Here is a 14,965-nt window from a genome sequence, read left to right as displayed (position 1 = left end):
TGAGTTGATTTCGCAGTACCGTATAAACTGTGCTTTCAGCTAGTCTTTAAAAAACAAAATCCACACCGACCTCGTGTGTCACGTACACTTATAAACCGTTTTATTTATGACTTCTAATTAATTCGTGTTCTGTTATATATTTTATATATAATAAAAGTATACACATGTACTCTGTTTTGTTCATTGTCCCTACGGTTAATCCATGAAGATATGATGGCATATACCAACTATTTGTTGCTATGCTATCTGCTTTTACCGATACAGTGACCGCGCGGGCACACAAAAGAATCAGAAGCATACAGAAAAAAAAGTTTATTTGGAATTCCTTTCCTGATAAGTATCACTTGTATTTTATACAAATATTGAGGAGATGCTAGACATACATGGAAGGAGAGAATCACATATCTAATGTAATGTGGCATAGCAGTAAATATACTGACTATCATGAATAGAAGTAGGCCAACCATACAACATCCTAAAATATCAATTTCACATTACAGAAACAACAACCCCGTTATCTCACAATTGTTTTTTGTCTCTCACATACAGGTATCAATATTTACTTTAATTTCTGTTGTTTGTCTGGGGAATCTAAACCCACCAATTTATAGATAAAATACAACATCACATTCTGTAAAGTTGATGTCATCCATTTCTCCATACCCTTAAGGCCATCAAAAAAATAGTTTTGCTATACTCTGAACTAGTAATACTGAAGGAATACTGCAGGAATGAGCATTCATTAATTTACATCCTTCTACGCAATATATTTTTTTATACATACTAGACCTCTGGCAATGAAAACATGGACAATAGGGTTATAACGTCTGATAAATTTGTAATGGTAAACCAGTCTTACTCAGATATTGAAATATTATGTCCCAATTTTTTTTCAACTTTAAAACTAAAATGACATTATGTTGAAATACAAAGGACAAGCCAAATCCCCTTTGGTTTTCCACTGCTGTCTGTGGGAAGTTGGAGAGCAGAATCATTCAAGGAGGAGAAAGGAGGAGACTGTGGATATGACTAGAAAATACAATTTCTAGCTCTCCAGCCTGCTTTCCCCTGCTCCTTTGATCAGGCGTTTATTCCCTCTTTTGCCTGCTGGGCCACGGGGCTTGGCAAAGGCCTGCTTAAAAGCATGCTGTTTAGGGTGGACTTCATCGTACAGGAATTCCTCTGTCAGCTCATCTCCGTTGTCAATCTCCAACTGAACCAAATACAATGACAAAGTGTGAACACACAAAGAGATTCTCAGATATTCCCAGAAGTATTGGGACAGGCTGCTGCTAACCTTTTTGGCGACCTCCAAGTGGTAATCCTTTTCTACCTCTTCCAGCAGTCGACTTTTACAGCTGGAGTACAACATCCGCTCCTTAATGCTACAGCTGTAGCCAGGCATGGAGTATATGAACACTGGAGAGAGGGGGGGGGGGGTGTCAGTGAAGATATTATTCAATATAGAATAACAAACAATACACTGTATATTACAATTCAACAATTACTGCCTGTTTCAGTTAGAAAGTGAGAGAAGTGCCAATAACCTGGTTGCTTTTCAAATTAGTGACATATAAGTAACAATATAATATACAAACACACACTCACTAATTTACCAATACATACACCCTGGGCCCTCCCCACTCAGACTGGATTAGAAACATAAGCCGAAAATAGGTAATAGTTAGGAGCATGTCACAGCTTTAGTATTCTGCTTAAAAAATGAAATTTTACGACCCTCAATGCATAATAATTGTTATTAATCACATCAGGAAATAAGAGTGACTAACCAACAGACTCAAGATAGTCTCCTTCGTGGGAGTGTTTATAGAGGAAGAAGTGGTATCTAGGTGTGTCAGTTGGAACCCTGCAGGGAAGTTCACGTGTCTCTGTGGGGTTATGGTGGACCAGCTCAATTGTCTCCTTCTCTGTGTCCAACCTCTGCAACAATGACACAGTAAATTAGCTCAACTATAATATTTCATCATTCCCCAGACAATAACTGCAACAACAACATCATCTGTCAAGTATAGCTAACGTTTTTTTTTTTTATATTTCACCGGTGCTAACTGTATTATGAGTAGTGTGTGCTTGCCCGAATCAGAGTGCAGAATTACATATGAGTGTTTTCCCCTCACCAGCTGTATGTAGTTGATGCATTTTTGGGCAAGTTGGTGAAGAGCTTTTTTGGCCTCCTCCTGCAAAGGAAAAGAAAGGCCTTGCATCGTCTGGTGCATGCTCTCCACCGTGATCTCTGTTTTCACCTGCAGAGGGCAGAATACACACACATACACATAAATGGGACTGGTTGTATGCCATCCTATAGGATCCATTTTTTTTTTATTATTCATCAAGTCTTCAGAGGTCATGAAAACACGTGTGTGTACTTTCTCACCTGTTTCACACGGCCCTGGAAAAGCAACAACAGCAAAGAGTTAACGTAACGACCAAATCAAACAGACCTTAGAAGTTGGATGAAGAATATCAAAACAAAATATAACACACACAAAGGCTGTGCTCTGTTTTGTATGACCCGAGTCTTGCCCTCTCACCTCTGTGAGTTTGATTCGCTGGAGCTCCTGCTCTGCTGCTGTGAGTGGTGCAGGCCCAGAGCAGGAGGTCACGTGGCGCTGGTAGCCCTGCAGGCAGATGTCGTCCTAGTGACGACAGCAAACGGCAGGCCATTTAGAAAATGGATCGAAACAGCTTACAAATGAGAACATCTGACCAACATGGCTGGTGATTAATGAGATGACATGCTAATAATACAGTGGCTTTTGAACTGGAGCATCTTTACAATCCTGAGGATTTTCTTATGATGGTGCTGACCTCAACAGTGCCAAACATCTCATCTTTAACATGGCCGCCCCCGAACTCTTTCTTCACTGTGGCTCGGGTGGCAGCATACAGCATCTTCTGTCTCACCTGTAGGCAACACAGTGGGTGGATAGGACATCATGTGACCTGTATGACCTATGTGTGAACGACTTTCTTTTCTTTGTGGTGACGTACTGGAGACTGGTCTGGAGACCATGAGATGAAGATCCACTCATAGCCCTGTGCATTCTGGGAGTCGAGGCGGTACATGATGTAGCAGGGTTCTTGGTCATCCAAGAGAGGAAGCAGGAAGTGGTCATAGTCCTGGTCCCAGCTCTGTGACGGCTCTCTGTATGTCCCCAGAACCAGCTGCTCTGAAAGACAGAGCGCTACTCATCACATACCTTGCCCATTTGTGAGATTCTCCTAACACAGCTCTCATCAAATATACCTCAGGTGTATGGAGGATCAAAGAAAAACACGTTTTGTATAACAACCCAAGCTGCTGCAGATTAAACCTTTTCTGTTATCTTTAATCCCTTGTTTCATGCACGTACCCCCTTCTCAGTGGCTCATCTTTCACTCTCTCATGCTCACTGTCAACAGTTGTCTGAAATGAGCTTCGACATTTAAATGAGTTATTTATCAAATCATCATCCTGTCATCTAATTGTCCATTCGAAAGATTAAAGGATTATCAGCATCAGAAGATTATATTTTTATAAAAAGCTCAATAACCCAGAATTTCTTTGATTATATAATTGTGTTTAATGAATCAGTACAACACAAGACAAAGAAATGGCAGACTTGAACTCACAAATATTTTATCTTATAATATTATATCTTAAATATTATATCTTATTCTAAGCTACTTTAAGCATTGAACAAACATGTTTGATAAATAACCAAAAATGTGATCATGGGTGGGTAAGTAGTAGAATTTAGTGGTTGTCTGCCACTTGTTTGTTTTGTTTTGCACTTGTTTGTGTTGTTTGTTCTTTCCGTTCTACCCATGGTCAAGGACTAAGTGGAGCTTGTGTATTGGGATTTTGTGTTTGATATATTTTGACTTAATGCCTTTTTTTAAGGTTGTATATGCTTTTTTCACTCTGGCAGGGGGGCTGCCAATGGAAACTATTATAACTGGGTGCACTTACAGTACCAGTCAAAACTTGGGAAAATGTGTCCAAACTTTTGACTGGTACTGTACATTTGAATGTTCATGAATGTACACTGTCCCTCTTGATCAAATAAAGAAATGGATTGATTTAAAGGAAAGTAAACCTGTGAACAAGTCTGCTATGTACAACACAAGGTTGTTGTTAAAATACCTAGTTACAGTTACACAAGTACGAAATCTATGCAGATATAATGAAATACATACACAAACCAACATTTCTGTGTCCTTGGGGGACGTGCGGGGGATTTCCTAACAGCAGTGGCTATTCTTGGCCCCAACACATTCCAACTCTCAGCTCAGACACATACTTTCCATCAGCCATTCTCTCTCTCTATCTCTCATTCGCCCTCACACATTTGAACCCTCATCCCACCCCTGCTTGGAGTCTTCTGTTGTCACATTGTTAGAGGCTAAACTACGCTGTCCCCCTCAGTCATGTGAAATTTGTTACCAAGGTGACCAAACTAGCTGGGAACACATGATCTATGAAAGTAGCCAATGAGGTCTTAGAATTGCAGTGACACATCAAGCCAGCAAATCATGTAGCGATGATGAAATAGTATCCTATCCTGTTTCTCTTTCAACACTGGCATGCAACTATAATTGAACAGCAAGAAATAATAAAGACCATGGATGTCTACATCACATTACAAAAGTGTCAAATCCATAAAACCCAGACAGTACATCAATTGAAGTTAATGCAGTCTTATTCCAAAGTGTTAGAGACTGTTGACCTATAAACCTTCTGGTGACAGACCTCAAAACTTCATGTAGACGGCCCTGATTGGTGTCGACTGAATCTGTCAGATGTCTCACATCACCATGTGACTAGACACAATGCCACTCAGAGCACACAAACAGGAAATATTCTGCTATAGGATGCAAATAAGTTACTACAGTAATAGCCAGATTTGGCCATTAGAGTGTTAATCATGCAATAACTGTCAACAGCCAGAATGCTGAGCGTGATCAAACATCATCTGACCAACTCCAGAGGTTACTCAACACATTGTGAAATCAGTGTTTTTCTGTCAACTCAGACAACTCATGACATCTCTATGTCAAACGGTCATAACAAACAGTCATAACTAACGGTCATAACAAACGGTCATGGAGAAAAGGTCAAAAGTCATTCATCATTCCCCCACACAATCGAACACACCATCATCACAAACATACATAGTATTTGTCAAATAACTCAGATTTGTTTTAGTTCCATAGATAATCAAAAACATCAATCATCCTTTTTTGAACCGGGCTCGTCTCTCCGGCCAGGATCACTCACCATCTTGGATCCGCACCTGGATAAGACGCACCGCTCCTCCTCTCGCCCTGACCAAGAACTCTCTCAGTTCCGCCGTCACCACAAGAACCAGAAACATGGCAAGTCAGCTAGGGAGTCTATCCCACCTGTTGTGTTCTCTAATGAGGTTCAAGAAAAGGAGGAAGAGACTTTCCAAGAGGGATTCAGGAAGCAGGCCCAAGCACAGGGCCAGAGTTTCAGTCCCGTCAACTAGAGGCAGAAGGAGGTTAACCTGTAGCAATACAGCTCTGACACAGCCTGTGGAAGTTAGCACTGATCTAAATGAGCGTATCGCTGAGTGAGTGCGAGCTCTCTGAACGTGTGACAGTATGAGAGGGGACACAGCTCCAGTAACTAGGGCAAGATTGTATGCAGCCTAGAGGGAACATGATCCCTTCTCTCCCAAATTTAGCTGCCTCGGGTACCTAGCTCCCCAACCCCCACCCCACAGGAAGGGGACCAGCTTCAAAGAGACACTAAAGACTTGAAACGCCAACATCTCCTCACCTGTGCCCCGGACTTATTGGTGGTCAGTAGTTAGGTGTGCTTTGGTGCTAGGAAAAGGCCATTTGTCCAGAGTGCAGTGATTCAAGCCAATCAACTTACACTTGGTTATGTGTGAATATACAGGCTTATGGAGCAGTTAAGGACTACAATTTTCTCTTTTAAAAAACAGATTTTTATTCATATAAATTATTGTGTGTTATTAATAACACAACTGTGATCAACTTGGGTAAAAAAAAAAAAAATATTAAAAAAAATCTTAGAAAAATGAAAAGTTTAATATTATATAAGTATAAAAAGAACAGAAAAATCGGACAGATGATTGCTATAATCTAAATATTTACATTCATCAACTTCAGCGGACACACTTCTGGTCCAGAGTGGGATGTTTCTTTATGGCTTCCAAGGGTGACCCTCTTCAAAGCTGTCATTAGTCATCAATGGTGGGGAGCCAGAAAGCCTAGAGGAACAAGCAAAATTCTCAAAATTGTTCACCATTCATACAAACATTGGACATTACACATGAACAAAACATGCGTCATGATCGACGATAAAACTAGTATCTGACCATGTTTGAACAGGCACTGGCGAAAGTCATAAATTTGGGGTTGAACTGCAGGCAGGTGACAGGACCCGTGTGTTTCCCGTCAAGCAGTGCCACCTTCATCCCACTCTCTGCATTCCACACGTGGATCTTCCCGTCCTCAGACCCTGTTATAGAAAACACACACAACAACCTATTAGCAGCTCTGGTTTACTGTTAACACTGAGGGCGTGGTGGTGCCTTTCTAAATAGGTGCCACAGAACACTTCTCTTGAGTGCTTACCTATCATGATGAACTGAGAATCTGGTGTGAAGGAGGCTTCCAGTGGTACACATTTGCTGTTGTTGTAGCCCTGAGAAATCACAAAAAAAATCAAGAACATCCTCATGTTGTCATGCCTGTACTTCTCCCTGCGTCACTCGCCAATATCCCCTCGCCAAAGACATGTTTTCTTGCAGCTTATTTTAGCTTATGACGTGTGCTACCTATGTGTGTGCACACGAACGATCCCTCACCCCAAAGGAATGCAGCACTGCCCCCTTGAAGGCGTCGAGAAGCCTCAGGGCTCCCCCGTTGGTGGAGATCAAGATGAGTTTCCCATCGTTGCTGAACTTGAGTCCTGTCCATTCACAAGTCCGGTCATACTGGAGCTTGAAGGTAGCAAACGGACCCTGAAGAAGAAAAAAAAAAAACAGCTCATCTTAGAACCCAGGAAGGAACCATTTGATTCAAACAGTAAAAAGGCTACAAATTCTACCAACTGTAATTCTATTTTTAACGACTGACCTTGTCAAAAGACCGCAGGTCGTACAGTTTGACCATCTCTGAATTGACTCCGGCAGCAAAGATGAGACCCTCGGGGTCAAAGGAGCAGACTGGTTTCCCCTGCAGGTGCATCAGTCCCTGAGAGATGGACAAAGAGATAATACATTTTAACACACCGGCCTTGACATTTGGTATTTATTAGTCATTTAACGAGACGCATAAGGAATGAGGATACTAACCTGGCAGTTTGGAGATCGCAGATCCCAAAGCCGAATAGTTTTATCTAACGATCCAGATATAAATGTATCGTCCACAGGCGACATTGAAAGAGCCACCACTCTGAATAAAGAGAAAATGGCATCAAAATGAACCATTCATGTTCAATTACAGTCAAAATATCTATACATTTCACTCAGGAGATAATATTCCATTGGGTATTTCTGGCCTATCCACCTTTTGTTGTGTCCGGGGAAGTAGCGAATGTATTTGTTGTCGTGAAGGGAGAGGTACCGGATAGTGTCTGAAATGAACATAATAGCATGAAACTGACTAGATGCAACGACATTCACCAAATTAAATCTATTCCAGTTAGCACTGCATACAGTGCTCCGGGTCCTGAAGATGATGGAGCAGAAGAGACGTGTAGGCACCACCCTAGGCAAGGCAGTGGCTTGTACAGTTAGCTCCTGTATCGGGCAGAATCGCAGACCCTCAAACTGTACAAACAACTACCTCAGACCAAGGTGTGCAGTGGGCTAGTCTTTGATAGACGTCCATGAGGTCATCATCTGCAGAGAACTCCTTAAGCACAACCACTGGACAATATTTTACGCACACACAATATGTCAAGCCTAGAAAGCGGGTCAAACAAAGTTGCCTGGGCATGTATGTCGACACATACATACTACAGAAGTCAGCTGTTAATTTGTAATACTAACATACCATCAATTTTATTGGAGCTGTAGACCACGGTGTTGGCTGCATGTGTGTACCTGATCAGATCAACTCCATACTTCTTACTGTAGAGGGTGCGCTTGGGTCTGGGTATGAAACAGATAAGAGAAAGCATGATGGCCTATTAGAAAACTGTATCAGTAAACTGATGGAAAAAACAAAAACGTATTCAAATATCAAATTACAGAAATACAGCTGCACGATTATTATACATCTGGCTCACACACTTAAATTTAATGGACATACAAAGATTTATATTATGGCCACAGCCTATGAAGCCTGTCAGGCTTTACACGCAAGTCCGTGGATGTAGTATTGCAGTAGGCCGCACTTGGGAAAGATTAGCCAGCTAGCCAGTAACAGCAGCAGCAGCAGAGGCTGAAGCAATGGTTGGCCTAGTACTACTACTACATGCTAATGCTAAATAGAGCAGTAAACAATCGATTTAATGTATTGAGTTCGAGTCTTACTTTCCCTCCTGGCAGTCGTACAACACGAGTGAATCATCGTCACTGCTGGAAATGACAGTTTCACCATTTGAGCTGAAATCAAAACAATTGATTTTGTCTGAATTTTCCCGGAACACCTTTGCAACCCTGAAGCTCCGCAGCACATTGTCCGTCAGCTTCATAATGGCCTCTGTAGAGGGGGCGCAGACCCTCAATTTCTATTTGAATATGCTATGTCAAGATTACGTTTACGTGCTTAGCAAATTTAGAAATAAAAATGAAACAATACAATCTAGATGGCCATTTCAAAAACTTTAAAGAAATCCCGCCTGTTACAAATGTTATCCGAGTCACGAAAGAGCACCGCCTTCTACGTCGGAGGCGCGCACACGGTCAGGAGCGAGCATTCACGATTGCACTGTGACCTCTCGCGATGCAGCGCAAACCAACGGGTGATCCTGTGTTTATTTTTTTTAACTCACGTTTAAGTTGGCTACTAATAAGTTGTTTAAATCGGTACCTGCTCATTGTTGTGTAAAGTTTCAGGTGATGTACATTGTCTCCCGTGTTTAGTCCTGTCTGAGATTGGAAGCAGTATAGCAGCCCTTTCAAATATTCATTATGGGAAGTAAATAACTGGCTAAACACTCAAGGGATACACCAGAATGATGCAGGTGAGAAATATGTTTACTGCTGTAAACATATCCAGTAGTCGTGACTCCTGCCGTAGTGATATGTTTATTGTAGTCGTCACTAAAAATGAGATTGTCTCCATACTGTCTTCATGTCGCAGCCATCTCATGGATTGGATAAACCTTCAGTGCAAACTGAAAACATTTTTGGTTTTGTTTACCCTCTCTTAAAATCGTAGTAGGCTAGTCACAGTCTGTCTTTGCCTCGTTGCCTGCCCTATGGTCAAGCTGAGTCAATCATTACACAATGGGTACACATTTAACTTGAGTCAAGCTCTGTCCAGATTTTGCCACTCTGTGTCAATGCTGATTCTGACTAGAACACATACTTCTAATATACAAGAAGAAGTATCTTGAATCCCCCAACCCTGCACAGGTAGGGTAACTTTTTTGCACTCATGGAAATATGATCAAAATCTGCTCAGGGACAATGGAATTAACTGAATTTACGTTTTGTTTATTATTTGGCAGCTGTATATTGCTCATGGCGTATTAGAATTGTTCTAGTATTGTTAGTTGTGTGCATCTTCTCAAATCTGAGACAAGTCAGATGACCATAATAACAGTCATTATAAATCAGAATTAGTTCCACAAATATGTCATGCCTTGCTCATTTGTTGTTCTTTCTAGGTGCTTCCTGCAACAACCCCTTGATCTTTCCATGGCTCGTGTATTGTCCTTGTGTCGACCCTTGTCTCTTCTAGCTCCTTTAGGGGTACGGCACACCGCGTTCTGCAGAATGTCACTGGACACGCGGGCACGGGAGGTGTTTGCTGCAGCAGTGAGTGGAGTTCAGCCAGACAGCGTGGTTCGGAAGAGCCTGGAGCGCAGGGGAGACTCTCTGCTGGTTGGTGGACGCAGCTTCACACTCAAGCACAATCTGCACCTGGTGGGGTTCGGCAAAGCCGTGCTGGGTATGGCGGCTGAGGCAGAGAGGATAGTGGGGGACCACCTGGTGAGAGGAGTCATCAGTGTGCCACACGGCATTCAAGAGGCCCTGCGGCAGCATGGGAAAGAGTAAGGATACGACTAAAAGACAAGGAGAGCTAGTAGGCGGAAGAGTTATAGTTTTCTACCTAACACATGATTCTTTCTTAGCCAGATGCTGTTGAAGGACGACAGTAGGATTAAAGTGATGGAGGGTGCAAAACACAACTTGCCAGATGCCGATGCTCAGAGAGCTGCTGCATGCATCGACGAGCTAGCCTGTGAGCTAACGGAGAGTGACCTGTTGCTAGTGCTGATCTCAGGTAAAATGTGCAACTGTTATTGAATGCCTCTTGTATCAACTCATACACATGGATCCTTATACAAAGTACAGACCGTGTGGCAATGTTTAGGCACGGCAATCTTATCTAAATCCTTGTGTGTGTGTGTGTGTGTAGGGGGAGGCTCCGCCCTCTTACCTTCACCAGTTCCCCCTATCACTCTGCAAGAGAAACAAGACGTCACACGTAGACTAGCAGCTGCTGGGGCCACCATTCAGGAGCTGAACACGGTCCGACGTGCTCTGTCCTTGTTGAAGGGTGGAGGACTTGCACATTCTGCTCATCCCGCCCAGGTTAGGCAGATGTTATACAAACCTGTTTACATGGAAGAATCAGGTTTTTCCCATTTTTCATAGATTTCGCTCTCCACACTTTTTTTGTTAACAGGTAGTGGCACTGGTTCTCTCTGATGTGATAGGAGACCCTCTTGATTTGATAGCCAGTGGTCCCACTGTGTGGAGTGAGGTGTGGCCAGAGGACGTCTTGGCAGTTCTGGAGCAATACGGACTGTCTTCTTCTCTCCCCACGTCAGTGAAGGAAGTCCTTGGGCGGGCTGCTCCGAGGGGGGAGGGGGTAGGGAAGCCACTGGAGGCGGAAGGACATGTTCTCAATGCCGTGATTGGCTCCAATAGCATTGCCTTGAAGTGTGCCAGTCGGCGTGCAAGGGAGCTTGGGTTTCGCCCAGTCGTCTTGTCCCCAGGGGTCTGTGGTGATGTACAGCTCCTGTCTCGCCTCTATGGTCTATTAGCTCACTTTGCCTGCTCCCCTGACGAACCCCACTCAGACATTGCCTCTGAGATGCTGAGACTTGGTCCGGAGGTGGGTGTAGAGAGCTGGGACTTGTGTCGTACCATGCAGGTGCTGGGTGAGGGGCATAAAGAAGGCTGGGGGGCCACCTGCTTGCTGGCTGGGGGAGAGCCCACTGTGCAGTTGAAAGGCAAAGGGCTAGGTGGGCGAAACCAGGAGCTGGCTCTACGAGTGGGGCTCGAACTCAAAGGTATGGAGCTCCCTCCCAAGGGCCCAGTGTTCCTGAGTGGTGGGACAGATGGACAGGATGGGCCAACCAACGCTGCAGGGGCTACCACAGATGGGGGACTGTGGGAAGAAGCGAATGCTCAGGGGCTGAATATAGACAGCTTCCTTTCCAACAATGATTCCTACACGTTTTTCTCCCGTCTGTCTGGAGGACAGCGCCTGCTCTTACCAGGGTTGACAGGCACCAATGTGATGGATGTGCACATGCTTCTTATCCCTTATGGGGATTCCAATCACCATATCTGATCAGGCAGAGAAGCCCACAAATGGTTTCTTTCAAAACTTGGATGCAGACCAGATGTTTGTACTTAGGGTACAACTATGTACTATCTTTACCATGGCTAGAAAACACTGTCTAATGTAAGTATTTTGGGGGGAAGATATGAGCACTCTCTGAATAATACAATTGTTTATAGAATAAAAACATTTTCTAACACTTGATCATGAGCTCTTTAATATCATTTGTAAAAACATTATTTGTACAATCTGCCACTTTGAATTTTCTGTCTTCAGGTTTCTGATGTCTGTACATTTGTGTTTCTTCAAAGAAATCAAGGGATGTTTAATGGTTTTGTGGGTCTTTTAACCTAGACTTTAATGATCAATAATTACATCAAAAATAATATTATAATAATCCTGTAGTAAAATTGATGATCCAGGAAAATTGGGAGGTATATAGCCTGGGTCGTGAGTTAGAAATGACATCACATAGGCTATATTTAATAAGACATCTGTGAAGGACAAGCTGCTTTTTGACTTAAGGCCTCCTACTCTGTCCAGATTCAAAGAACTGTAATTTCTCCTTCTCAGTAGTCCAAAGGAAAGAATTTCAAAGCATCCCCTTTATATTATAACCTTTTAGTTTTTTTACATCTCTCTTTTAACATTGTCTGGTGAGTGATTTTCGAGTTGAACTTGTTTATTTCTGGACCATTTTGATAAAACAGTATTAGTGTATCACCACTCAGCATATTCTTTGTAATATTAATGTACGATGGGGTTGGTTTGTTACTTCTTCTTTCTCACAGCCAAGTGGCAGCCTTCTGATGTTAAGAAACTGCGAGGATGAAGGATTTTCAAGCAACTCCAGTCACTTTAAAAGGGAGCATTCCCATTTGCAATTCAATCCACTTCATTTAAAGTCATGTTCGCTGAACAAAGAGCCAGTTCATGTGATTATTCCACCAACAAGTCCTGGCGGTCACTCACGGTGTGTCTTGAGTGTGTCTCCAGCTGCGCTCTCCCTAACAATGTAAACAAGAAAGAGATCATATATTGTGGAACATGTTTTGGCAACAAAGTAATAAGTCAATATAACTGACAGGGAGACCATTATTAACACCATGAAGTGAAAAAGCAACCAGAGACATCATGCGTATGGTCAAAAGGGTGAAGAACAGCAATGAACACCATAGAAAGGAGAGTAGACGGGACAGTATCGGGGTACCTGTAACACACATGTCCATATGGATGCTCGAACACCTACCATCCGCTCAGGTTAGGTGCAGTGTCAGGTGTGCCTCCATTCTGTCCACTTGTTCCTAAACATTAAGAAAACAGTTGCTTGTTAATGATTGACTCATTCGTATGACGACAACAGAACTTACACATCAGAACTTATTGCGATGCACCCTCTGTAGAATGGATCAACATCTCACCTTGACGATAATACATATCATTTACTGTGTTTCCATAAATTTTCCAGGCAAAGTGGATTGCGATTAAACTAATTATCAGCCAGCTAATTAAGATTTTGAATACATACACTCTCATATCTTTCGCAAGCCAATCGTCAACAAATTCGGACAGAAACGAAACAAACCCATCCCCAATACGTGATAAAAACTCGAAATCCCACGGTTCTTCCATTTTAGAATTATACCATCTATTTATCAACACATAGCTAGCGAATGTATTTTATTTTTCAAACTGTCGAGCTAATTTTATTGTTTAAAATACCGATAACACCTAACGTTCCAACGAACTCGTCATTTCTCTGTTGCCTCTCGAACTCAAGTACAAAACGTTTAGGAATAGGAAAGCCGGATTCGATAATATGTGGAAGAAACATAAGCATTGCAAAATATAATTGGTTGTTCAATATATTGACAAACACACTTTAACCAATCTCTACGTTCATAAAGTAGCAATTTAAGGGCTGATATAATTGTTTTTAGCGCAACCCTTTTTCTTTTAAATATTCGAATCTGCACTACGGAATCCAAGAACGTGTATATTGGTACAATGTTCGAGAATCGTATTGCAAAGCTGCGCAGACCTCTCCGAAATGAATAATTAAAACACTTTTAAACACAATTTGACTGCCACCTTGAAACTTCCTATGTAAAAAATGTTCTGTCAAGATATTTGCAGATTGTTGCTACAGGTTTTTCTTTGTAATTGTTTTTTTTTTTCGGGTCCTTGACTTAAACATTTCTAAGCAGAAACAAAATTACTTTATAGATTAGCTTGCCAATCTCCATGTTCATTAAATAAGTAAACATACAGTATATGTACTCTATTGGTCGGTGAATGTAAACAGTGAAATGTAACTTTCCAATAATAACAAAGCTATTTCAAAGTGGCATCAAACACGTCCTGTTCTGTCCCTTGTTCATGAGCCTTCTTGGAATTCACTCTGGAACGTACCCACTTTTACCAGGAAATGATATTTGCCTAGCCCTAGCTCTTCATGTCCCTGGATGTTTACAGTTATTTGTCAATAACTTTAATTGGTAAACACGTGTGGTCCCATGTATGGAGGACCAAACCTGCCAAAATCAAAAATAAATGAATAAATAAATAAATGTATAAATAAATGTACTTATACATAAAAAAATGTAAATATATAAAAATAAATGTATGAAAAAATATTAATTACGTATTTATTTATTTACATGGCCATTTATTTCTGTATTTATTTATTTTTGTATTTATTTATTTCTGTGTACATTTATTTCTGTATTTATTTATTTATGTGTACATTTATTTCTGTATTTCCTTGTCCTTAAGCTAATGAGGTAAGCTGTCAATCAATGTATGTCACGGTGTCACCTTAACCCCATTGGTTGATTGGTATCAGAGGGCGAAGATGGACTTTCCATGCCTGGGGTTGCTATGAATACCTTAGTAAACAAAAGACTGCACACACGCAACAGATAGCCAGAGATTTGATAGTTTTGGCTAGCTAACCTTGCTAAAAAAGTGCTAGTCAAGATGTTTTACTTTTTTGCGTTGAGGCTCTGGATACCAATTTGTACCATTTAGCTGCATGCAGAGTCATAAAAAGAAAGAGTTGCATCAATTGATTGGCTTTACGTTCATGGTACTGCACTGTAGGATAGTTAGAACTAGAGCGAGCTAGCATGAGTTTCAAACACAGCAGCATCGTCGTTGTGGAACAGTTGTACTGCATTGTATGAAGGAGCTGTGCCAAGGTAAGAATGTGTAAGTT

General features: G+C 41.7%; 4 protein-coding genes across 8 annotated transcripts; 1 reads left to right on the top strand and 3 right to left on the bottom strand.

Moving 5' to 3' along the window:
- Positions 1-297: 297 nt before the first annotated feature.
- Positions 298-5,651, bottom strand: LOC124470663 (twinfilin-2). Its single transcript, XM_047024629.1, has 9 exons — positions 5,282-5,651; positions 3,013-3,191; positions 2,830-2,925; positions 2,553-2,657; positions 2,396-2,410; positions 2,139-2,264; positions 1,791-1,941; positions 1,298-1,419; positions 298-1,213 (listed from the first exon to the last, which is right to left on the bottom strand). The coding sequence occupies exons 1-9, from the start codon at positions 5,376-5,378 to the stop codon at positions 1,046-1,048; spliced, it is 1,059 nt and encodes a 352-aa protein (XP_046880585.1). The 5' UTR covers positions 5,379-5,651; the 3' UTR covers positions 298-1,045.
- A 309-nt stretch (positions 5,652-5,960) lies between these two features.
- Positions 5,961-8,933, bottom strand: wdr82 (WD repeat domain 82). Its single transcript, XM_047024630.1, has 9 exons — positions 8,538-8,933; positions 8,056-8,153; positions 7,567-7,633; positions 7,353-7,452; positions 7,135-7,251; positions 6,864-7,019; positions 6,631-6,700; positions 6,372-6,514; positions 5,961-6,263 (listed from the first exon to the last, which is right to left on the bottom strand). Exons 1-9 carry the CDS (start codon positions 8,696-8,698, stop codon positions 6,234-6,236), a joined length of 942 nt encoding a protein of 313 aa, XP_046880586.1. The 5' UTR covers positions 8,699-8,933; the 3' UTR covers positions 5,961-6,233.
- Positions 8,934-8,949: 16 nt separating this feature from the next.
- On the top strand, positions 8,950-11,952 carry glyctk (glycerate kinase). Of its 4 annotated transcripts, none has more exons than XM_047024627.1 (5): positions 8,950-9,190; positions 9,839-10,225; positions 10,307-10,458; positions 10,594-10,769; positions 10,864-11,952. In XM_047024627.1, exons 2-5 carry the CDS (start codon positions 9,870-9,872, stop codon positions 11,755-11,757), a joined length of 1,578 nt encoding a protein of 525 aa, XP_046880583.1. In that variant the 5' UTR covers positions 8,950-9,190; positions 9,839-9,869; the 3' UTR covers positions 11,758-11,952. The 4 variants fall into 4 exon arrangements, with proteins under 4 accessions (XP_046880583.1, XP_046880582.1, XP_046880581.1 ...); XM_047024626.1 differs by having other exon boundaries at positions 8,950-9,584; XM_047024628.1 differs by having other exon boundaries at positions 8,951-9,190; positions 9,913-10,225.
- Positions 11,953-12,389: 437 nt separating this feature from the next.
- Positions 12,390-13,559, bottom strand: tcta (T cell leukemia translocation altered). Of its 2 annotated transcripts, none has more exons than XR_006956445.1 (3): positions 13,170-13,559; positions 12,959-13,052; positions 12,390-12,755 (listed from the first exon to the last, which is right to left on the bottom strand). XR_006956445.1 is itself a non-coding variant. In XM_047024631.1 (3 exons), the coding sequence occupies exons 1-3, from the start codon at positions 13,378-13,380 to the stop codon at positions 12,713-12,715; spliced, it is 309 nt and encodes a 102-aa protein (XP_046880587.1). In that variant the 5' UTR covers positions 13,381-13,559; the 3' UTR covers positions 12,390-12,712. The 2 variants fall into 2 exon arrangements, 1 of the variants encoding a protein (XP_046880587.1); XM_047024631.1 differs by having other exon boundaries at positions 12,998-13,052.
- Between the last annotated feature and the right edge of the window lie 1,406 nt (positions 13,560-14,965).

This window comes from Hypomesus transpacificus, chromosome 9 (genome assembly GCF_021917145.1).
Source record: "Hypomesus transpacificus isolate Combined female chromosome 9, fHypTra1, whole genome shotgun sequence".
NCBI lineage: Eukaryota > Metazoa > Chordata > Actinopteri > Osmeriformes > Osmeridae > Hypomesus > Hypomesus transpacificus.
The sequence above is the reverse complement of the archived record's forward strand: the minus strand, read 5'-3'. Positions and strand labels throughout refer to the sequence as shown.